Source organism: Ursus arctos, unplaced genomic scaffold, assembly GCF_023065955.2.
Source record: "Ursus arctos isolate Adak ecotype North America unplaced genomic scaffold, UrsArc2.0 scaffold_8, whole genome shotgun sequence".
In the NCBI taxonomy this organism is placed as follows: Eukaryota; Metazoa; Chordata; class Mammalia; order Carnivora; family Ursidae; genus Ursus; species Ursus arctos.
This window is the reverse complement of record NW_026623100.1, coordinates 62,768,557-62,794,078: the sequence shown is the minus strand read 5'-3', so window position 1 is coordinate 62,794,078 and position 25,522 is coordinate 62,768,557. Positions and strand designations below refer to the sequence as shown.

The 25,522-nt window shown below is 47.9% G+C and overlaps 1 protein-coding gene across 1 annotated transcript in view; it reads right to left on the bottom strand.

The window, feature by feature from the left end:
* Positions 1-25,522, bottom strand: part of ALK (ALK receptor tyrosine kinase) — a 655,077-nt gene that overhangs the window by 281,574 nt on the left and 347,981 nt on the right. Inside the window, exon 4 of the mRNA XM_044379628.3 lies at positions 21,013-21,214. Coding sequence (XP_044235563.2) covers positions 21,013-21,214 — 202 coding nt within the window. The remainder of the gene's footprint in view (positions 1-21,012; positions 21,215-25,522) is intronic.

Below are 25,522 nucleotides of genomic sequence, written 5' to 3'. Positions count from 1 at the left end.
GAAAGATGGTAGGGTTGGAGAGGGACATTTTGAAAAGGAGAGAGAGAAAGAGGGAGAACTAGAGAGGGAACTTTATGTGCAAAGCAATTGAAAGGTAGTTTTTATGTTTAGCAATTGTGATCTGTTTGTATTTAAAGTTTGGGAGTTGTCACTTTGCAATCAGAAGACAGGCCAACCGGGGTGCCTGGGTGGCTCAGTTGGTTAAGCATCCAACTCTTGGTTTTGGCTCAGGTCATGATCCTGGGGTCCTGGGATCCAGCTGGTGTCAGGCTCCCTGCTCAGCAGGGAGTCTGCTTCTGCTTCTCCCTCTCCCTTTGCTCCCCCCCGCCCCCGCCTCATGCTCTTGTACACACACTCTCTCAAATAAATAAATAAAATCTTTTTAAAAAGAATTGCACTTAAAAAAAAAAAAAAGAAGAAAGACCAACTAAGTAGTGGCTTTAATCACCACTCCCTGCTCAGGAATTCCCTATGGGGTCATAGCTGTCAGGGAAGCTCTTACATTGGGTCTGCGACAATGTGACCAGTGAAGTGGCCACAATTCCTCAACATTCCTGTGGCTTCTCTTGAAGGGAAGGGGTGGAAAGGTAGCTGGAATGAGCAGAGAGAAGGAAGCTGACCTGCTTTTCTCTTCTCCCACCCAGGCGGTGGCAAAAAGTCTGGGGACCTTTTAATGAATTTCTTAATCTGCTCCAGCAAGGATGAAATGTACCTAGTAACTGATATTCTTAAAGCTGTTTAAGAGACCTGGATGGCGGGTGGTTGCTATTTTAAAGAAGCATTAAAATATTAATTGAGGGACTCAATCAATGAATCAATATTTATCATCTGCAACATGCTTAGCACCATACCCGTTGCAAAGGTATACAAAATAAGTATAAAAAATGGCCTCAGTTGGAAGGAGGCCATATCTACAGTGCTTATGAACAGGCTTTAGCACTCAGGAAGAACTGAGAACTCAGAACTCACAAAGACCTAAGTTCAAATCCCACTTCTGCTGCTTGGGACCTTGCTTAATTTCCCTGAGCCATAGTTGTTTTCTTCCCTGTAAACTCAAGTTAATAATATTTATTTCATAAGTTGTTACAAGTATTCAATATGTACAATATTTGTAAAGCGTCTAGCTTATGGCAAAAATTCAATATTTAGTAGCAAAAGAACAGTCTCTGGGGAAACCGTAAACACCTACACAAAACAATTTGTAAACAAAAACAGCAGTGGATATTGGTAGACTAAGGAAACAAAGAATTGAGTATAGCAACTACAGGCATTATCTGGTCAGATGGGACACTGGAGTGTTATTTTGTAGTCTAGACAGTTGTACAGAGCTGAGAACAGATGAGAACAGAGGGGCTGAAGTCTCCTGGGAAGCCTTCACGAGGGAGGTGATTCATGAGTCAGGGGCTCCAGCCTGACTAGCTGTAGCTGACAAAAGTCAGACAAAAGGACAAGTGGGACATGACTAAGTGGCCTTGATTCCTCTGCCCCTCCAGCTGCCACCTCTCACCAACGCCTCCCACTTAAGTTCCTCAACCTGTGTGCACACGTACACCCACCCCGCCATCTCCCTTTCGCTACCTTTATTCTCTGCTCATTAGCCTTCCCACTCGATTCTCTCTCTAGGTATATTTAAGTCAATTTTATTAAGGTATAATTTATGTGCAATAAAAATGGCATCCATTTAAAGTGCACAATTTAAGGAGTTTTAACAGCTGTTACACCAGGAAACCAGAACCACATTCAAAATACAGAACATTTCCATTATCCTCCCAGCACACCCTAAAGGTTCTCTGCCCCTTGTAGTCAGTCCTGCTCCACGTCCCTCAAAGCCACTGTCCTGCCTCTGTCACTGTAGGTTAATAGATTAGATTGCATTTTCTAAAGTTATGTATGAATCAGAGCCCACACAATGTGGTCTTTGTGGCTGGCTTCTTTCTCTTGGCATAATGATTTTGAGATCCATCCATGTTGCTATAAGCATCAGTTCATTTCTTTTTGTTGCTGGATAGTGTTCCATTGTATACACAAACCACAGTGTTTATACACTCACCTGTTGGTAGACAACTGGGTCATTTCCATTTTGGGACTACTGTGAATAAAGCTGCTATAAACTTTAATGTGCAAGTCTTTGTGTAAATCTATGTTTTCATTCTCTTGGATAAATACCTAGGAGGGAAATAGCTGGGTTGTACGTAGGTGTATGTCTAATTTTTAGAGAAACTTCCAAACTACTTTCCAAAGTGGTTAGACCATCTTACATTTTCATTAGCAGTATATGAGAGTTCTAGACGCTTCTCATGCTTACTAATTCTAGGTATGGCCAGTCTTTCCAATTTTAGCCATTCTAATTTTCCTGATGACTAGTGATGTTGAGCATCTTTTTACATGATTCATGATCATTTCATATCTCTATGTAGTGTCTATTAAAATATTTTGCCCATTTCTTAAATAGGGGGGTACAAGCCCTTTGAGATATATATACTCAAATATTTTCTTCAGTTCTGTGACTTGGTTTTATATTCTTTAAATGCAATCCTTTGAAGAGAAAGTTTTTAATTTTGATAAATTCCAATCCAACCCATCAATAGTTTGTTTCATAGTTTATGCTTTCTGTGTACCATCTAAAAAAATCTTTGCTTACCCAAGTTTGCAGAGATTTTCTCTTATATTTTCTCCTAGAAATTCTATAGTTTTAGATTTTACGTTTTGGTCTATGATTCATTACAGTTAATTCCCTAGGCATTTAATATGCTCCCATTGGCTCCAAGGTCCTGCCAACATACCAACAATTCCAAATTTTTTCCCTCCAGCCCAGATCGTCTCTCTGATTTCCAGACCCCTGTGTCTACCTGCATATTCACTTGAATGTTTGTAAGGTACTTAAGACTCAAGATCTCCAAACTGCACTTTCTACATTCCTTCCATACATGTGCCTCCTTCATTTTTGCCTGTTTTAGTGAATGGATCCATCCACCCAATTGGTCAAGGTAAAAATACCTTTCTCTCCCACCTGTATCCACTTCATCACTAAACCTGCCTATTGCACCTTGTACATAGATACACACAAGGCCATTCCTTTCTCTCTGCACTCTCAAGTCAGGACTATCCTTCTGTCCCTTGGGCTGCTGTGAAGGTCTGGGGTCTCTATATCCACCCCTGCCCTACTTCCAATTCACTCACAGTCCTATCCTTAAAACTCTATAGCAGCTTTCCTTGGCTCTTAAGATAAAGGTTGTATTCCTGAATGTGCCTGATCCCCCCACCCCGCATGTCTTTCTCCCCATCCTTTTCTCCAGCCAGACCTCTCTTCACCTACAGGCCCACAAGCGTGAGTCTGCCTTGATTTTCTCAGAAATGCCTCACATCTCTTTCCCTTCTGGGCATTCATATGCCGTTCCCACTCCCAGAAAGAGCCTTGCCACTGTCATACTACCACTCTTCCTGCAGACTTTAATTCAAATGCTACATTCTCAGGAAGGCTTCTCTGATCCCCTAGCCTGGGTCACAGCCTCCTCTTATAAGAGCTCATAGGCGCCTATACTCCTCTGTCATGTATCACTATGGTAACTGCATGACGATACATGTCATTAGTAATGTAGACCTCTAGAATGAAAGCCTCATGAGGACAGCAGTGGTTTCTGCTTGTTCCCAGCTTAATTCCCACTGCCTAGCACACTCCCCTGCATGCAGTAGAAAAATAATAAATACATTGATTATTTACCAAATGAATGCATGCATGCATGAATGAACGAACGAAGACAAAGAGAAGGGCAACTTGGATGCAAAGAGGGGAAGGGGTGAGCCATGGGGCACAATCTCCCCAAGACAGAGGGGTCAGAATGGAATCATGTGGCTGTGGGAAACATGTTTGTTGATTTTCTTTTTGAATTGGGAATCGATAAATAATTTTCTTTCCCCAATCATGTAAGCAGACAACCAATTATAGCAAGACTGGTGGAACCTACATTGCTCTTATCAAAATCAACCTAAACTCGGCTTTAGAAGCAGATGGTAGAGCAGTTTCAGCACAAAAGATGCAGATGTAACTCTGAAGCCTCTGATCACAGCAGCTTTCTGTTTAAAGGCAATTAAACACAGGCATCAAAAGGCATAAGCAAGAGGGGAAAGTTCAATTAGAGGAAGATATTTTCATAAGCCAGTTGGAAAAGAGAGAGATGTTCTTCACTTTTCCTCTAGAGCTTTTGGAAATCCTATTCACACTGATGTGCAAGGCCAGTTCAAACCTGGCTGAGCAGGGCTGAGGAGAGAGCAGGGTCCACTGATTGGAGTAGGGGCTCCAGCAGTGAGCGAGCAGGAGTCTGGGTCCCAGCTCAGGAGCAGAACGCACGCAGACTATGCTCTTTCCATCTTGCCTCAGTTTATCCAGTAATACATTATGTATGTATCCCTCTGCTTCGTGGTTTGTTATTCAATTTCACCCATGAATAGAAGGGTGAAGTGCATACTGGAGGTTCGGCTGGAGGGCAAGTCTGACATGCCTCTTCCTTCTCTCTACTCACGTCCGCAGGACACCAGGCTGTGCAGGGAACTTCTCTCCTGCTCGCACTGAAAGCCTGCAATGGTTCCGACCTCATCCTCCCCAAACCAGCACCATATCTGAGGCTTTGCATAACATCCCCCTCCCAGGGCTAAGGGTAGCGGAATTAAGGGGTCCCCTTCCCTCTCCTGCATGGTATGGTCCCTGGGTAGGCGGTGGAGATGCCGTTTCAGGTGAAACATAGAAAAGACAGTCTCTTCTCACTGGTGTCTGCCCCTGTCTACTTGACATGTCACCTGACGGGGCCACCTGTGGACTGCCTGGGGGGAGCCCCTCTCACATCTCTTTTGGAGAGGTTACATTGTATAGTGTGGTGGTTATGGGCTCTGGAGTGAGACCCTGTGGATTCAAATTCCAGCTCTGATCATTTCTAGCTGTAGGACCGTTGACAAGTTCAGTGTCTTCAACCATAAATGGGGATAAAAAGGGCATGTCACCTCATTGGACTATTGTGGAGATAAATGCGTAAATCCAGGCGAGGGCACTTAGAACAATGCCCACTGTACAACAAGTGCTATACGCGTGGTAGCTATTGTCATTTAAGGCAATACACGGTTGGCAGGGGTCTTCATGCATTGTTTCCTATCTCTGGCCAGGGATCCTACTGCTTCAGGCTTGCCCAGCACAAAGGGGTGAGATATCCTAGTCATCATTTACTTCAACTTGGAAAGCAGCATGACGATACTTCTGAGTTCCACTTGTTCGGTCAACACACAGGTACTCAATGCCAGTTCTGCGTCAGGCACTGTTTGGGACGCAGAGGACACCGAAATGAAAGCACCACGTGCGCTTGCCTGAAGTTCACACTCTAGCGGGAAAACTGGTGGAAACGCACGAAGCTGGTGAGTTTTCATTCGATCGGAACTGTTGCCTACAAAGGGCCTTCGGGGCTGAGAGAGAAGGGATGCCCAGGGACAGAGGGGTCTGGGAGAGCCCTGGAGAAAGTGCCACCCTCACAGACTTCAGAGCTGCACATCCCAGCGCTTCGGAATCTCAATTAGGGCATTCTACAATGGATGCTTTGTTCCTCGTGTGTTTCTAACGCACCGTCATCCCTCTGAACATAAAACAGTCTGAATAGATATGACCACCTTTTACTGAGCCACTGTGCTAAGGGCTTTCACACGCATTATATCATTTGGCCAATTCTCTGTGAGGCCGTCCAGATTTCTTCAGAAACCAGGACGCCAGATGGAATAATTTTTTGATGGATGGAGTCCATTACCAGTTTAGGCTATGAGCCCAGGTGATTGAAAAAGCATAAATCAGGCAATTGTCCTGGCGTTGCCACTCTATCCAATTTTTAAACCTTCTGCTACTAATGGAGATATTACCTGACTCTCTTCATGATAAAAGAATCAGCTCATTGAATCACCACATGATCATCTGGACTGCAGCTTTTCCTTTTCACTGGCTTTCAAAACATTGTTTAATTTTTACACTAGAGAGGGTTGGCTGGTGTCTTTGTGTGTGTGTGTGTGTGCGTGCTTTGTTTTACTGCCAAAGACTTCCGGCCATCTGATTTCTACTTAAACCTAGATGTCATGTGTGTGCCTGATGTATGACGAGAGAGAAAGAAGATTTCTCCTCTCCATTGTCTCCTACACTTGGCTGTGCTTTGCTCTGAGATCACCAAGTCAAGCCCAGTTTGTCAATCAAATTTCCAAATCTGAACTCTTGAAAGATCTCACCTAGTTCAAGCCCTCCCTCGAGGGATAAAGAACAAAGCAGAGCTGGGATGGGTTTCAGGGTTCCTCAGTTCCCTTCTCTGGAGTCTGGCTGCAGAGAATGAGTCAGAATAGTCATGAAGCCATCTCCCTGGCACTAACCCCAGACTCGTTTTAAATAACACGTCTAAATGCTAATGCACACTTAAGACAACAGTGCAGCCCATACTCCTCCCAAATTGATTCATTTTGCAGTGAGCCTGATGCAATTTACTCAGTATAAAAATGTCTCTGGCAATTAGGGGAACAAAGGGGCAGAGCTGGCAGACCACAAGGATGACAGACAGAGCAAGAGGATGTGAAAGCTGGGGACAAAATTAAATTTCTTTTTGAATCAGATATTTTGGGGAACGTCAATAGCAAACAAGAAAGTCCTCCTTTGCCCACAAGAGACACTTAAGGATTCTCCATTGGGAAGAAAAGATGCAAATCATCCTGAAAATGGCTTTGATAAAGTGCTCCAGTGGTCTCCCCGGTTGCTGACTTCAGGGTGCCTGGGGTTCAAGCAGCAGGAAGCAGCCGGTGGAAGAGTAAGCCAAGCTTATTGCTACATGGGTGGGTAGAGGTTTCCAGATCACTGAAGAGAGGGCTCCTGACCCCTTAGCTGGTTAAGATCACCTGGGAAGAATGTGGCTCCGGAAAATACACTGTAGAAGAAACTAAAGTTGTTTAGCCTGCGGGGGGGGGGGGGGGGGGAGAAAGTCAAGAAGAGACATGACAACTATCCTCAAGGGAATAAAAACTGCCTTGTGAGGAGAAAGTAGGCTTGTTCTATGCGTTTCCAGAGGAGACACAGAAGATCAATCAGATGATGGCAAAATCTGGTGAAACAGGAGAGGGAACTAACATACATCATCTGCTCGAATGATTCTAGGTGCCTTGTACGCGTGCTCGCGGTACTACCTCCCAGGAAAATTATGGTATTAAATGTAATCATGTACGTCAGTGCTAAGAACGTGGTAAACACTCCATGCATATTAGCTATCATTGTTAAAAGCTCCTACAAGATAGGCATTACTATTCCCATTTTATGGATGAGATATAGGAGGCTTGAAGAAATTAAACAACTCTTAAGAGCCATTCAACAGCATTTCAAGATTACAAAGGCAGTAGGTTACTAGCAAGTTCTTCCTAGCAGCTAAGGCCGCCCCACAGTAGGGCGGTCTGCTTTGCAAGAAGGTGAGCATCCTACTGGTTGGAACCAGGTAAACTGATGTCAAATGAGCTTTGAAAGAGGCTCTTGCATGGGTTCAGGGTGGGCGTGAAGGGGTTGAATTCAATGACTTCATAGTTCTTTTCTGCTTGATGGGTCTATGACTAAAGTATTTTTCTAGTTCTGCTGGCTCGACTCTGCTTTAACCCAAATTAGAATAAATAGTCATGTGGGAATGTGAAATTGGAGAGGCAGCCACAGAAGAAGACCAAGGACTCAAGAACCATGGACAGACAGTGCAATACAGACGTTTTTATTTCTAACTGGACACTGGCTTTGCCAATCATCAAATATCTTGGCTCAATTCCATACACAATGAACCTGATGCACCCAGAGGCCTGAATCCCAGAGGCCAACCTTAAGTTAGACAGGGTGGCAGAGAGCTAATCAAGAAAGTTAATAGACAAGGGAGGATTTTTAGAAATGGAAATCATCTGGGTCTATTGAGAGGAGGACCCAATGGGCACCAAGAAGCTCTCTAGGCAAAGGGACCAGGAGAAGAAAGTCCAGACAGAGGAAACACTCTTGAGGCCTGCAGGTAAACATCCAACAGAATCATGATTAGAATTTCATGCATTCAGGGAGGAATCTTAGTCCTGGGAAAGAAAAACAAAATAATGGAGGGAATATTTAAGGAACAGGTGGAGAGACCACAATTGGAATTGACCCTAGCTTGTCTGAAAAGATAAAAAACTCAACGGGAGTCGGTGTGTATAGTGGGAATGTAAAGGCAAGTAAACTAAGGAGATGGAGAAACTGGGGGTAAAATACCAAGTAGAAGATTCTTGTGGAAGATAAGATAACATATAGGAAGCATACAGGAAATTACCTGGAAAATCAGAGGGGCTAAGACGATCCCAGAGCAGGCAATCAGGAAGCATGGGAACCATCTTGTTTCCAAGGCTGATGCATGCCAGCATTTGCCTAGTGGTGTGGGATGGTTAAGGAGACAAATGGAGAGGATACAGCCTGAGGACAGTCGTTCTACCTGGGGTTGGGTAGAAGGAAGTGAGATGTCATGGAGGATGGAGATGGAATTTTGGTCAAGAGCTTTCCAGATGCATTTTTTTTCTTAAAACCATATCTCAAGTTCTCAAAGAGTTCCTGGTCCAATAAATTTGGGGTTTGTTCATTTAATAAACATTTCTTGAGCATATGCTGCAAGTCAGGCTCTGTACGAGGCAGTGGAGACACAGTGATCAATAATGACCATCCCTGTTCTTAGGGTGTCTCATTGGTAAGAAAGACATGTAAAAGAACAAAAGTGCCATGGGGCTGAGAACACTAATGGAAGGGTGAATCAGGCCACAGAGGCAGGTGCAAAGGATGGTATAATCAACACTGCTGGGAGTGGGTCTGGAGTCCCAGGGAAGGCTTGGGAGCTAAGGGATTCCTTTTTTGAAGGAGGAGAAAGGTTGTACTTGGTGGTCAGAGAGGTGGGAGAAGGCATGAAGGCTTGAAATCGCTTGTTTCAGTCAGGGCAATTGTGAATAGCTTAAGATAAATGAAGTTTGGGTCCAAAGGAACGTGGTAAGCTCAAGAGGGGATTGGCCGGATCAGGGTCATGTGTCATTGCTGAGAAGGAGCTCAGACTTGATCCACAGGTGTTTACTGAAGGGTCCGAAGCAGAAGATTAGCAGCCTACAATGTTCCCCTGCTAGTTCCCTTATCAAGTTCTTGACTGGCTCCATTTGGGGATTTCCTAATGCCCAGGAGTCGTCACTGAAGTTAGTGCTCTCAAAGACTTCAAGGAACATTCCACAGAATAAACAATACAAGAGAAGAAGATCTGAGTCTAGAAGTGGGGCCAAGAGGGAAACAACACAGCATATAGCTCTTTCCTGATTCTCAACCGTGTGCCGTCATTTGTCCACAGTTGCCCTGAGGGGTACGGGGAGGCCCCAGACCCCCACGTAATCTGATGTCCTTGGGTGACTGGCCTCACCAGTGGTTCCCAGGCCCTGGGCTCAGCCTGCTCCCAGTTGAAAAGCTGTGGTCTTTGCTGCATGCCCTCCCTTTTCTTGCCACCACAAGACTTACCCATGCGCAGAGGGAAAGCAATCAGTAATTTGAAAGCAGTGGGAACACACCTTCTTGGAGCTTAGTGATGTAAGATCATCTCAGGAATAGATGTTGCACCAAATCTGTGTGTAGATTTTGTAAAGCCTTTTAAATGCAAAGTCCCATGGTTGATACGGCTCTTAACTAAGGCTCTGAACCATAAGAAAATGCATTTCTGTCATAAAAACAAGGAGTTTAGGTGGACACGTGAGTGTGGTATTATAAGCAAAACAAAGGGGAAAAAGAAAACTCAGAAGCAGCCCAGGTGATGAAAAACAGGGAGGATTGCTTTGGGCCTGGAGTGACTACGAAGCTGAGCTGGGCTGTTCCACAGCGGGTGGTGTTTCTTTACTCATGTGCCGTCAGCACTGGTGACGGAGACACTTTGCATTACAACTAAAAGAGCAGGGCATTCCATCACCTGGTTCTGCCTCCTTCACCACCAGCAGAGACCCAGAGTCCTCAGGCAAGGGGGCCCTGATTGGCCTAGAGCTTCAGGAAACAGGGAAGCTGGGACCATGTTACCTGGTTGGACTTTCTATAACCTTCTGCAGGGCCTGGCTTTCTAGTTCCCGTTCTTAAGGCTGCCTGCTCTCCAAAATGTGCTTCATCTGTGGGCCAAGGCCTTGGAACTTTGCCCTTCATTTTGGATGGGAAGGATGACGTATACACCACGGAAAATATGCAGCTAGGTACTTATGAAGAGTGAACAATAGCTAATCATAATATGTAAATAATAATGTCTTCTTGATTATTGGTTGGTGATAGGGAGGTCTGGAGCATAGTGAGTAGGTGTGTGGACTGTGGAGCTAGTCGGCCTGGCTTTAAATCATGTTTGCTCCTTGCTAGCTGTGTGACTCTGGGCAAGTTACTTAACCTCACTGAGCTGCGGCTTCTTCACTGTCAAAAGCAGGTAACAGAACTGCCTCCCTCGCTGAGCGGCGGTGGGCCTACTATCACATGAGACGACACGGGGAAGGCGCTTAGACCAATGCTGGCATGACAGAATAAGCACCAAGGAACTATTCCTGTCTCCTTGCTATGGTCTGAATGTGCCTCCCCGCCCCCCAATTCATAGGCTGAAACCTAACCCCCAAAGTGATGGCATTAGGAGGTGAGGTCCTTGGAGGTGATTAGTCATGAGGGTGAAGCCCTCACGAATGGGATAGGGGGTATTATAAACAGGGCTCCAGGGAGCTCCCTGCCCCTCTCACCATGTCACAGTGAGGAGGTGCCGACTGAGAATCAGGAAGAGGGTCCTCCGAGAACACGACCGTGTCGGCGCCCTGTCTTGGACTTCCAGGCCGCGGAACTGTGAGGAATAGATTTCTGTGGTTTATAAGCCAGTCAGGGGTACTGTGTTAGCCCGAATGGACTAAGACACAGTATAATTACACAAACGAAGGGGGCCCAGGCAGGGAGGTGAGTTCCTGCTCACTCTTTCCTGTCCTTTGTGTCCCGGCACTTAGGGGCCAGCGGTGAAAGGAAGCACTGGATCCCTGCCGAGGAGTGGAGGAGAGGATCGCTGGATCATCATAAGGCCACAGGGCCACAAGGCCACGGGCTTCTCAGAGGAGACACTGAAGTGGATGCTGGGGAGTCAGTAAGGGTCTCGGGGTGGAGAAGCGGGTGGAGGGCCACGCATGAGGAATCACCGCCTTAGCTATTCTTTCTGCAAAGGAGGAGGAGGGGAGCGGTGACAGCAACATCCTGGAGTCTGAGCCAACTGTAACCAAAAAGTGTAAACTGCTTGTACGCTGAGTCCACTTGCGCTGGGGTAGAAATCAGCTGCATACACGGATTATCTGTAGGAAAGTGGAGTCCTCGTTGGAGAGGAAAATGCTACCACAGACGGAGAGAAAGTCAGAGAAGAGCCCAGCGCCAGGGTGAAATCTTTCCAGCACTTGTAGCAGGACCTTTGGGGGAGGTGGGGGAGGAGGTCCAGGGACAAGACGTCTGTTTAGAGACTGCCTCAGTGGGGAGGGGACGGGTACTGTTGCTACGCAAGCCGGTGGCACATATGTATAAAGTGTGAGCACTCTGAGAGACCGGATGTGGGCAGGGTGGTCCAGGATGATGAAGCCCCAGCACCACCTACTTCTCAAGCTCCAGGCCCTCGCACACGGTCCCTCTGTACGTGGTAGGCCTTCGTCTCATTTTCTGCCTGACCACGCCCCTCTTCCCTTGGCAGCCAGTTCAAGTTGTCTGCTCTGGGCTGGCGTGCCTACCAGCCACTCCACACACGCTCCTGCACACCCCTTCGCACACACCCTGTGCACAAACCCATTATAGCCCTTGCCCCACAACACCACAGTTGTCCCTTGTTATCTATCACCAAACCTCACTGTGAGCCTCCTGAAGGCAGGATGAATCCAACCAGTGCTTGGGACAGAGTAAGACTCATGAACGTTTGTTGACAGAATGCATGATGGAAAGGATAACTTAATTCCTTGACACTAGTGGTCCATCGCCTAAATTCCTCCACCTATTTTTAATATCTCCCTCCCTTTTGGGAAAAGGTGAGGCTCAATAAACACTTCTTAGATGAGAAGTGATTGTTTTTATGCATTTTGACTTCTTTCTGTATACACCAGACATTTATCATTATGGGATTTTCCAAGATGCCACTCTGACAAGCCGAGGGGTTACAGGTATTCACCATTCTCTAATCTTCCTAGTGCTCAATCCATCAAATCTCCAGGGCAGAGTGGGAAAAGGAAAGCAACCAGCTCAAAAGAACCCCACTACAAGCCTTGGGCTGTCAAATCTCGAAGGTCAAAACTGGCAGAAGCCGATGGTCTTTTCGTTTATTTTTCTTGACGCCCATCAATGAACGCAATCGTGAGTAAAAGTTGTACCTGCCAGGAAAGGAACTGTCCTTTGTACTTAGTGGCAACCTTCACAGTTGAGGTGCACTCTGACAGCTGCTTCCTGAGCCCCAGGGAGGATTATCCATGTCTCCCTGGGTGTGCACTAAGGGTAGGAAGAAAATACTTTTCATCTTTTCATTGACTGGAGATCCTTCTGTGATCCTGGACTGGGCTTTAAGTTTTAGGCTCAGGTTTAAGAAGGGGCCGGTGATGGGTATTAAGGAGGGCACGTATTGCATGGAGCACTGGGTGTTATACGCAAATAATGAATCACGGAACACTACATCAAAAACTAATGATGTATTGTATGGTGACTAACCTAGCATAATAAAAAATTAAAAAAAAAAAAGGATTGAATCACAGACTACCATAAATTGATCTGGTGTCCACTCACCTAACAAAGAACACTTACTATGTGCTAGGTGCTGTGCCAGGCACTGCGAGGGATAAGAAGATACGCAAGCCTGAGGTCTCTACCTTCAGGGCCTGTGGCTCAGAATCAGACACCAAGATCAGATGAGTCTTCTCGAGAAGAGCTTTTCCTGACTGGATGAGAACAGGTATCAGTTTCCTCAGAGCCAGACATGATACCAGGGTTCAACTACAAGGCCTCCTTGTGGAAATAACAGGAACCGTTCCCCCAACGCAAAAAAAGAAAAGGCCCCAAAGATATGTGCTTCCCTGTGTTACTCAGGACGAAGGGAAAAATCTCTGAACCTCTCTGAGATTCTGTTTACTCATCTATAAAATGAGGATAGTAACATATATGACATAGATCAGAGTGAAGATGAAATGAATTGATGGATTAATGGTAGCTGATGCACCTGGTGACCTGAACATGCACTGTGAATATTAACAGCATGGCATCTATCTCCTAAGAAGAAAAAGGAGTGCCACAGCTCTGCTGTTAACCTGGGACCTGGATGAGAGTCAACATATGATATTCTGAAGAACAGAGATGGATGGTGGGTGGATGGATGGATGGATGGATGGTAGATAGATGGATGGATGGATGGGGATGGTGGATGGATGGACGGTGGATCGGTGGATGGATGGATGGATGGATGGATGGTGGATGGATGGATGGTGGATGGATGGATGGATGGATGGATGGAGACTCTGACTCTGAAAAGTCCAGCTCTCTCTAGTCCACTCTGTATTCTTCTCAGTCCCCTGTGGCCTTGAAAGCCACAGTAATTCTGGAGAGAGAATCACAGATGTTTCTTGAATAGACCCACTGGTGGAGACCAGTCCCATACATGGCCTTGGGTTCACCCAGTTGTTCCAGATGGGGGCCCACACGGGCAGGATCAGGCAAGGGGTGGACAACCTTGTCCCTAGCACGTCCACCTGTGAGAGGAAAATAGGACTCTCCACCCTGCACACAAGTGCATCCCTCTTCTCTGAGCTTTCTTTTTAATGTCTGTCTTTAGTGTTTAGTAAATGATTGTAGAAAGTTACCAGCATATGTTATCAACCAATTCAAGCTGAAGTGTTAGTCATGATTCTTAATTGTTGATGTATGCCAGAATCCCTCGTGCCCCTTTCTAGAAATACTGATGCTCATGGCCCTTCTCAAGACAAATAAAATCAGAATCACTCTGCATGTGACTAAGCCGTACAGATTCGTAGAAGGTGTGGTTCTGATTTGTACTCCCAAAGCTTGAGACCTATCATATTAATGGCTTTCAGTCCAGGTGTTCTAGAAAGAACTAGCATTTTAGTAGTTGCTTCAATAATGCTACTCGCAGCGATGAGAAATATGGTGAATCCAGGCACAGCCAGTGGGACTGGTACTTTGGGGCCCGCCATAGGGGCACACAAGCAGTCACTCTGAGAACAGGGGATATAAAATTGCTAACCTTGGCTGTTCTCGTGCCCATCCCTGCATAGCCCAGAGCAGCCTGGAGGAAGGACAGTCCTGGGCCCCCTCGAGGGGCAGCCAGGAGTGGGGACAAAGCACTATTAGCACCTGCCCTGCGTGTCATCTAATGTAATCCTCATGACAACCTCAGGAGGCAGGCCGATTATTACCATTTTACAGACAGGAAAGCGGAGGCTCTCAGAGACTCAGAGACTTGTCTAAACTCACACTGTGGGTGGGAGCTACCTCCAAGCACACTTAACACCCAAGTCTCCTGAGCGCACTGTGCTCAGAGAACACCAACCTGCATGACTGTTCCCAGGACCAGGTGTCCTGGAAATAGTCCCCTGACAAGCCTGGGTGTGAGTTTTAAGGCTTTTAAAAATTATCTTTAAAGCCTCTGTATGGCTCTCTTTTTAGTGTAAATCACCCAGACATTAAAGCCCTTATTGTATATTTATTAGTGTGTTATTCAGACCAAGGGGAAAAAAGAGAAAAGCCGACACTGAATGACTTTGAAAGTGAGAAAATGCGGGCCTGAAATTAAATCATTGTGACACTGCCACTCGAGGGCATCAATTCCAATAAATGATCACCTTTTTTATTCCTGATCCCGTTTATCACGCAGGCAGGATGCGAGGAGAACTTTGGCTGGAGCCTGCTGAATGCCACGGGCCCCTGCTTGCCCAGCGCTGGCCAGACCTGCCACACTGCCCTGGGCCGACAGCTTGGCAGCCGGGCACCTTTTCAGAAGCAAATGCCTAGTGGCCTCTTTCCATGTTGCCCTGCCCGGAGCCTAAACCTCACTCAGCCTGCTGAGACCAGCCGGTCTATTTACAGGACAATTCGGGGTTCTGTACGTGGGCAGCAGAAGGTCCCTGTGTCAGGAGGGGGTAACTGTCCTGTGAGCCAGACTGGGGACTCCGTGGAAAATCGTTTCCTGCTACCCCAGTCCTGAGTGGTCCCCTGAGGTGAGGTGGCTGGCCTTGCAGGATGAGGAAGGGGACAGACTGCAGCTGGAATCTCCGCTTTGGAAGAGAAACTGAGGCCAGAAGGAGCTGCAAATGAGCAGGGGAGCCGAGACTGACGCGGCGTCTCCGAGTCCACAAGTCAATACTGCTTTGGATTAAATTACTTTGGCAGGTCTCCTATTAGGACGGTTCTGGTTTTGAAAGCTGGGATCTTTGGTCAGAACTGATGGGTTTAAATAAATGTGGCAGCCGTGTGTGTACCCAGCACAGACATGGGCTTTTCTTCACTAGGGGACGATGGCTGCAGATTTTAAGCCAAGGGCAGTGAATCTGAGGATTTCTTGAAGCCGCTGTTCAGCCAGGAGAGAGGCAGAAAGGAGTGTGGGAGGGCAGGTTCTGGAGAGTGGACATGGCATGAGTCCTGGCTTGGCCAGCAGCGTGCACTCTGTCCTTCATATCATGTCATGCCTCTGGGCCTTGGCTTCTTCCCGCAGCAGGACAATGGCAGAGGAGCAGGAACTCATGCCTCCTCTGAGCGTAGGGGTTAAGATCCTGCGGGAAGGTGAAGCTCTGTGCCGTGGGCAACCTTATTTCTCTGCCATCTTCTGGAATGAACCTTGTTTGTGCTGTGCAACTGCCCTGACAGCTTACCTTGGCTCAAGCCCAAGTTTCACCAAATCCTTGAGGTTTAAAATGTCTTTTCAAGTATTAGTAATTCAAATGATTGGCAACTTCTATCCCCTCAGGGCCCAATTCTTCCCTCCACACGCTTGTGTGGTTCTGGTCACACATAATCAAGGCCCCAGACGCCGGAGGCTGCAGGAGAAAGCCGTGTGCTTGGAGAGGAAGGAAGGCTTGTGGGTGTCCGGGAAGGAGGTGTGGAGGTGCTCCTACAGCCCCCAACACCCCCCAGCCCCTGCGCGTGTGGTCCTGAGTCCAGGAGGGCGCTGATTTCACGGCGCCAACTGCTGCCACTTGCTCTTTCTCTGAAACCGGCTCTCGGCAGAAAGGCAGGGCAGCGCAGCAGGCAGAAGCAGGAGCTCCACCCAGCTCCCCAATCTCGCTGGGCCCCCATTTAAAGCCATCTGCGCAAGCACGCGCTGCATCCTCCTTACTGGACCGGATGCTCCCTGAAAGCCGTGCCCGTGCCATCTCGAGCTGCATATTCCCAACACCTATCGCACAGGAGGCGCCCAATCCATGGATCGGACGTGCTGAAAAGCATCTAGCGAAGCATCTAGCACGCGTTAAGCACCTACTCCTATAGCTGGCACAGTGCAAACCATTTTCCTTATGCCATTTCACAGCTCACCACCTTAAACCGGGATTATCATATTCATTCAGTGCATGGGGACTTTGTAACCTCTGACTTCTAGTTAAGATGTCCTAGGCCTGCTGGATTCCGGGGCCAGCAGGGCTGGGCTGTTTGACAGAGCGTCTCTCTGCTTCCTTGCTCCTGTGGCCATTCTGGCAGGACAGATGAGCAGATGAGCAGACCGGGCGCTCATCACTGTGTGTTCCCCAGGGGATTACCAGCCAAAGCCAGGCCGCCTTGGCAGACGCGGGCACTCGTGCCCCATGACTCACGAGACCTCATCTATGTGGCTGCTTTCCAGGAGACAAGGAAGGGAGCAGCTGCTGGGGCTCCCCGACTGTCTCCCCTGCCTCCAGCACCTCCAGGCACGCTGCTTCTCCCCCAGCGTGGCACCTCGTGCTCACGACTCGGTTTCCAGGGAAGTCAGTGGCCTCAGGTTTGTCCTTCCTCAGCCCACTCCTATGAGTCAAGCTCTCCCCAGCCAACTGTGTTATGACAGCCTCCTCCAGTGTTACTACAAACGCTGAATGCTGTTTTGCAAACAGCAGGCCCCAAACCACCATGTTCTGTCTGTTTTTACCACCACTGTCACCACCACCAGGATTTAACGCTGTCCCCCTCACCACTCGGAGCACTGTGTTCCTGGTCATCTCTGACCTTAAAGGGAGTAAGCTTCAGGGAGGCAAACTGCCCCGGATCTCAAAACCAAAGGATTCTTGAGACTGGCACTGACCCCATAATCGGAGAGCAGAGGAATCTCAGTCCTTTCTGATCCCCAATTCTGAGCAGAACAGAGCAGACTAGGATATTACATAATGGCCTCTCACGTTTGCATCCTGCTTCATGCGCAAAACCCTTTAGGTCTTTTACTACATTGACTCCACAGCACCACGTGAGCAAAGCTGGCATCTTCATCCCCATTTCACAGATGGGGAAACTGAGGCTTGGTAGGGGGTGGAATTTGCCTGAAGTCATAGAGCTCATTCATGAAACATCCTCTTAGGGACCATCAGAGGCTGGCCTTTTGCATCTCTGGCACCTGTATGGTCCCCAACATATAGGAAGTACCCAATGAATCACGGTTCCTTGAACTGACTACTGAGTGGTACACTGGGACTTAAATTCAGGGCTTTGAGTCCGAGCATACTAATTTTTTGCTGTACCACCACGGCCTAACTGAGCTCCTTCAGCAATGGGCAAAAACAGTCTGAAGTCAGGCCGGCTGGGTTCAGACGCCCTGCACCCCGTCTAGCTGGTGGCCTCGCAGAAGGTATTTGACCTCACTGCATATCCTCATCTGTGAGATGGAAGCTATAACAGCACCTGCTTCACTGTGTGGTCGACTATGAAATAAGAAAATGCACACAGAGGGCACAGCGTTGACTGGTCAGCGCATCTGGGAAGTGTTAATGAGCATTAGCAGTAGTTACTATTATGCGAGCACAGAGACCGGCCCTTATACATCTTTGTAACCCAGGACCTGGTAAAGTGGTTGGCACACAAACACGAGTATAGGGCTCAAGATCCTTGTCGACCACGCTGACACTCATCACGTGACATGGAGCAAGTCCCCTCCCCATCCCGGGCCTCAGTCCCCATCCCTGTGAATTGACAAGGTTGAACCAGGTAAATCTCAGCGTTCCCCCCACGTCAAAAATGCTCTAGCTATTTCTGTGGTTCTCAGTGGGGGCAATTTTGCCCCGCAGGGGACATCTGGCAATGTCTGGAGACATTTTTGTTGCCGTAACCAGGGAAAGTGCTCCTGGCATTGAGTGGGTAGAGGCCTGGGAAGCTGGGGAGCCAGGCACAGGACAGTGCCCACAAAAAGAATTCTCTGGTCCCAGATGTCAACAGTGCTGAGGCTGAGCAACCCCGCTCCAGCTCAACACCAATGCTGGGAGCCCTGTGAAGTACTGGACAAGGGCCCATGCCCTGCGGCTTGCCAAGAGGCCCGGGGCCGCAGAGCGTCTCCAGGCGGCAGAGTGGTCTATGGCCTGCCCCTTCAGCTGCACCTTCTCCCCGCACTACATGGATTTTGTTAGAGGTGGAGAAGTCGGCTCAGGCAGCTTTGGTTTCGGCTTGGAATCACTCCTGATCATCCTCACGCTCCAAGATGGCTCTGCCAGGGCTAAGCGAGGGCGTGCCTGCCTGGAGAAGCATGCAGCCCAGCCGGAGGCGAAGCCCCTGTAGACGCACGGCAGCCCCAGGCAGAGCCGTCAAGTCAGGGGGCTTGCCCCAGCACACCTGCTTCCCTTCTCCTGCCTCAATCCCACTCTCGAGGGGGCAGGCGAACCCTGGCGATGGGAGAGTCACCTCGGGAATGCGATGCAGTGGCCAGGAGGATGGACCTGGAGACTGACAGCAATGGTGGCCTCAGGGGAGGGTCAGGGCCTGCCCACACCATGCCACCTTCCTCTCCTTACCCTCACTCTCTGTGAAGGGCACATGCCCCTGTGCTCATCTGTCTGGACACACCAAAGAATCTAGATCATCTCTTTTTGCAAGATTTCATCACTGTCCATGTCCTCTTTCCTAACCCCACCCTTTTGCCCTGAGTTCCTGCTGAGAGGCTACATGTTTCCTGGAAAGTTCAGGAATACGGAAAGGAGAGACCTGGAGTCTGCTTTAGGCCATATCACTTCCTATTTCCACTCCCTGCCTCAATTTTCTCATCTGTTAAGTGGGAACTCAGAGTAGTTGCAAGCATAGGAAGATAAAGAGGGGAAACATCTTTGCAAGCCCCCATGCTAGTCGCACAGAGGGTCTATGGTCTTCTGCCCAGGCTATCCAGGGGACCAGGCTCTGCTACTCAGGGACTGCTGAAATCCCTCTGGCACCCCTCCTTCACACGCATGCACCTTCTCAGCCTGCATTGCAGGGAGATTCTGAACTTCACTTCCGCCTGTGACATCAATGGGTCCCAACCCCAAACACACACTTGAATAGATTGACAGTGTGAAGTCTCGGCAGCCCCGAGCAGCACCGTCTGGTCTCTGCTAGGCTCGGTGGGGCAAGAGTGCTGACTGCAGAAGTCCAAATAAACAGCTCATGAGGCTGGGCAGATGCTTGCAGGATGACACTATGGCCAAGGCCAGCACCCGCCCTGCACGTGGGCGGGAGGCCTTACCATCTGGGCTTCTCACAAGAAAGGAAGGCCATGCCAGAGGGAAGTTTGGCCCAGAGGACAGCTCATCTAAAAGAGTGGGCAGCCCAGACACCCGACATTTCTAACTTCTGGTGAACACAGCAGGAGGCGCTTGGCGCTGGGACCCTCCCATATAACCCAAAGAGGCATTTCAGAGGCAAGTTGATGGAGAGGAGTTTAGGTACGGGGACAGCATCCTTCTTGAAGCCAAGGCTTCATTCCTGCTGGGACTATAGCACCTTGTAGTTCTTTGAAGCACGACTAAATACAGGTGGGTCAGGAGCAGGAGAGTAGGGTAGAGACTTTCAAGAACTTACTAAGGAGGCTATAGAACTTTGTTGGAAAAGCAGTAGACAGGTGCTCTCCCCTCCTGACCCTGCACACCACGGAGGTGAAGGATGGGCGACATCATTGTTCAGATGGGACTCTTCTGAAGGGTATCTTCTTAGAGGGAAGCTAAGTCTAAGCTTAGATAGAAATTTGAGGTTCTTCCTCTGTAAACATGTCACAAAGAAAGAACTCTTAACCTTGTTGGTTATAAGTACTCAGATCAGGGGCCCCTCAAAACTGGGGTCTTATGATGGTATTTATTCTTATGGAGTAAGGAAAAAAATGTATGCACAGAGATACCCTGGTTCATGTTTGCTTTCCAATGTCACTACTTCTAGAGACGCGGCGGATCGCTGAGTAAGCAAGTGAGTATCTCCTGGAAGCCTGAGCTCACTGACATGGGCATCTGGTGTGAATTCAGGACTGTGTAAGCCTTAGAGTTCTGGAACAAAGCTTGTCCCACAATCTCCACTGAATTGCTACCATTGCGGTATCCCTGACCAGTTCTGCTCTGAGGCCCCGCACTCCTGCAGGACCTGCTTGGGTGGCTACAATAGTTTGCTCTTGCCCTTCCTGTCAAAGTCCTGCTGGTAAAACCCCTTTCCAGCATATTAAATTACTTTCATTTTGGCCTTTTAACACTCCCCTTGGCTGTTTTCTTCTTGGCTCCGTCTGTACTTTGGGAAATAAATATCTTTAACACCCACTCATTAAATGCCCACTCTGCCAGCTGGTCTTCTGGCCTCTGGAAGGACCACCAGCCTGGGCGGCCAGAGGGGCCCACAGATCAGCGCCCGAGACACTACCTTGGGAATATTAGCAGTAATGGCTCAATCTGGACCCTACCCATTAAAGGATGGTTGTGAGTTTTAAGTAGATGTCACAGACTCTGGAAATTGGCAGCTAAAAGCCAAATGGCCTTTTATCTAATCAATTTTGGACATGGGGAAGGACTTACCCATGCTTTCCTGGGGTAGGTACCAGGAGGATCTCTCTTCCAGGCTCGTTGTGGGGCAGCAGCTGGGCGACATACCTCCCAGAAGGCTGTAGATGCCTGTGCACGGAGACAGCCAGCCTGCAGTGCTCACTGCTGCTCCTCATCCACGGACTCAGGATGGTGTGCTTGGAGTTGGCTGAGGTGTTGAGGAGGAGGAAGGAGCCTGGCAAGAGACAGAGAAGGTGACTCTGCAGGTGTGTCCAGACAGGAGGACCAGCAGCGCCTCCGTGGCAGGGTACAGAGACCAATGGCACCCAAGTCAGCAATGCTGGAGGCCTTTCTCACTTTCTTCACATACACCCAAGCCCTCCTCCCCGTTTCTTAGATTATCTCTGGGAAGAGCAAAGCCTGAAGCAAGAGAACGGTAGTTTAGGACTTGGGCGGTAGAGTCAGGCAGACTAAGGTTCTCGCCTTAGCTCCCCACCTTGTTAGCTCTATGTCCTTGAGTCTCAGGTTCTTCATCTGTAAAATGGGAATAAAACACCTGCTTCAAAGGGTGGTTATAAGGGTCCCGTGAGATAAGCATGGAGAGTACTTTACCCAGTTCTGTGTAGAGAGGAAGGATAAATAATCAATTATTTGATTTCAACTGTCTTCTAAGTTAAAGTAGAGATGATCATACAGACTCTTTGCCAGGCTATAATAGGCACAACTAACGAAGTCTCACAGGAAACTGGAGAAAAACTGGGGGTATTACCTAATCCCCAAAGAGTAACCAGCATCAGAAACCCAACTTAGGAACTAAGACGTTCTGATGGATTTACATCCTTATCTAGAGGGACGGCTTCAACGGTTACTGCCTCTGTAAATGCGCCAAGAGTACAGCAAGGACATCAGTGCCATCTTGTCAACGTCCATGTAGGGTGTTTCCACACCCACAAACCAGGGCTCACTCCAGGGCATCTCAGGCCACCCTACAGGTCACAGTTCAAATAAAAGCCGACCTGAGCTCTCCATATCGCATTCAAGCCAACTTGGCACTCAATTTGTGGCAGATTCAGTTTCTCAGGAATGGGTTGGCTCTACAGTAGTTCTGACCAGTCCAAGGTTTCCCTCGAGAGGTGGGTGGCTTAGAGAGGCAGCATTTGGGGCACACGTTCACGGCTCCTGCTTCTTTGGTTACTAGCTGAGTGATCTTGCGCAAAGCATTGATTTTCTTGGGTTTCAGTTTCCTTATTTATAAAACAGGGTGAGAAGGGTTGGCTGAACTCAATAATCTCTTAAGATCCATTTCAGCTCTTGAGTCTATGAGTCATGTGAATTTGTAACTGGTCTCCCCACAAAGGAAGCCTTACAAATCCCCCTGGTGCCATGCCTGTGGCAGAGTCTCCCTCTGGGGCAAGCCAAGCCTGACTGCAGTAGCACAGGCCAAGTGATCTATAGGAAACCTGTATTCATGGGGCTTACTGTCAGCATAAAAGCACAGCGCCATTTTATTGTTTCAGGCATTCCTTCTGATGCATTAATTTTACTGGCCACACTTCTGCCTTGAAGTTTTGGACCATTTGATGCTGCTTCTTTTGCAGTGGAAGCCTACTGCAAGATCCCCGACTCCTCCAGTGGGAACCAGCTAATGAGTGCTCAGCCTTTTGAAATCACTCCTGAGCGCTTCAAACTGGTCTCGTTCTACAGACAACCTCATTTACCACGTAGGTAAATGAACTAGCAATCAGGGGTAGAGAATGATGCAGATGAAAAGAAGGGATCCCTACCAGAAGCATGCTTCAAGGAAAAGGTATTATGTCAGGAATTGGAGATTTGCAAAATTCTGGAAGTAGAGAAATGTGACTTCCAGTTAAAATCAGGATGAGGTCAACATGAGACTGTTTCTGAGCAGGACTGGGGACCTGGGATCAGCACTGGAAACTGAGCCCTCTGTGATTGCTGGGAAGTTTCAGCATGGCAGATGGGCCAGTGAAAAGTGCTCTATAAACCTCAGTAAATAGTCTATATTATTACCCTGTTTTACAATGGGGAGATATTCTTGTCATGGGCACAGAGGTAGAAGAAAGGAATTAGAACAAAAAACTCAGAATTAGAAAGAACTTAATGATCATCTAATATGACATCCTCGCTTTTCTAGAAAAGCAGACTGCAGGTCATAACGGGGAAAAAAATGACTTGTCCAGCATCTTGATTTGAAACTCCAGACCAGAGTCCAGGTGTCTGGATTTCTAACCAGGGCTCTTTCCCTTGAGTCTTTCCCATTATCCCTCTGTATCCCTTATCCTAAAATACGATCAGGGTGTGTGGTGGCCAAGCTGTATGGCTCGGGCACTCAGAGGGGGAAGAAGACAGGAAGGCAGGCAGTTGGGTGCTGGACCAAATTCATTTATTCACTGGCTCCCTTGCTCACTTTCTTGCCCTCAAATTTCATTTATTGGATGCCAATGTTGAGCTAACATCCAAGCACTGGCTCTTCCCTGGGGACAGAGACATAAACCAGACACAGTTCTGGAACTCCTGGTCCACAAGGGTGATGAGGTCACTGTAATAACTGCCATCAAAAGTAGAGGTTATAAAGTCATAAGACACATACAGGTGAAGCACTTTCGGAGGCTCCGGGAAGAGGACATTAGGTTCAGCGGGGAAGATTCATAAAGAAGATGACCTTTGAGCTAGGTCTTAAAGGAAGAGAAAGACAAAGATATTGGCAGAACCGGCCTTGTGGGAGTTGAGGGAAGAGGAGAAAAGGCATAAATGTAGGAAGTGAGTAGTGGCACTGGGTCGCAGAGGGTCACCCGAAGACAAGGCTGGGGCATAAAGAAGGCTAGGGCAGTGGGGGTGGGAGCAGACCATACAGGCCTTTTAATTCCTGGCTGTAGGTACTCGACTTTATTTTTGGAAAAGGCTTTCAAGGAGGAGAGTGAGGTCTTCAGAGTGGTGCTTCAGGAAGAAGATGAATCTGGTATGGTGGGGGAAAGATGGGGATCAATAGTGACCTGACCTCCTCCTACAGCACCAGGCACTCTAGGAAAGGGGGTGGCCAAATGCCAATGGCATGTGTTTAGACTGTTACTGTTGTAAGCAAAAGTGCCATGTTGGGGATGGATTCTTGGATCGCCTGGGGTTTCCAATACCAGATGGGTGTGTGTCCGTCCAGAGAGGTGAGAGTCCTGGAAGCATCTCTAGGGGCAGAGTCTTGCTCCAGATGCTTTGGGCTGTGGTCTGAGGTTAGGATGGAGCCAGCCTGTCACACTTAAGGGAGCAGCAACTGGGCCCTGGTCTGAGACCCTACTCTGATGTTTTCAAGCTGGTGGAAAGTCATACCGGGTTGTTGAGCTATTGACGGAAAGAAGGTGGGCAAGAGAAAGGAAATGTTCTCCTTCTCAGAAAGATTACGTGCATGCGTGCACACATATGCCCCGGGGGAAACTCAAGTTCCCAGAGGGAGAAAATCAAGCTGAATCAGGTGCTAGGCTTGGGGCTCCCCGTGCACCACTGCTGCTCCCTCCTGGAGGTGGGAACACATGTAAATTCTGTCCTTGTAATTCAGTAGCTCAATAACGGGGCTCTTTCAAAGTTGACTGGAAGATGGATTATTTTTCCAGTTCTAATATGTGAGATGATGTTTATATGAATTTTATTTTGTGCAACTGGACTATCAAAAGTCTGAGCTTAAAGAATTTTCACTGTCAATGAAACTCTAGTTGAGAGCTATCTCTTCATCAGCAGTTTTCCTCTCTCCAAAAAAAAAAAAAAAAAAAAGGAAAAATACATTTCATAAGCTCCTTGGGATATTGTCAGTATAAATCTTTTAAAGTCAGTGAGCATTTCTGTCTCCCCCTCCCCTCTTTTCCGTTTCCTGTTTATTTTGCTCAGAATAGCTTGGGGCTACTTAGAGGCTCTTGGGGTCCCCTCTAATTAAGAAGGATGGCCTGGCAGCTAACAGACCCTCCCCCAGGGTGGGCCATGGGGGAGTGGAGAAGCAGATCAAAGAGCCTTGCTTAGACAGTGCCAGGACCGTGTTTCCCTTATTGGTGGCTCACGTTGATACGTTCAATGATTAAATATGAAATGGTCATTATTTTTACCTCTGGTCACCAATATAGGGATGTGTAGCTCTTATCTCAGTCAGCAGGGTGCAAATAGGCCAGAAACCAAGGGGCATGAGCCTTGAAGTCAGTCTCATTCATATCCAGGCTCTGTGTCTGTCTAGTTCTAAGCTTCAGACAAATGATTTAAACTCTTTAAACCTTGGTGTGCTCGAATGTAATATGTGTCTAGCCTATCTTACATGGCTGTTGTAGAGATTAAGCTAAATAACACGTGTGACGAGGCCAGTACAGTGTCTAACCTCCACGGGTCTGTGATAGATGTTGATTTTGTGCTTCGAAGGGTGTCTTAATGGGACGCTCCCTTTAGCTATTACTAACTTGGAATCAGGACAGTCAGGAGGACTAGCTCTGCCACGACCAAGCCTCCTTTGTTTGTAAAATGAAAGGGTTGGATAGATCTCTCTAAGCACCCT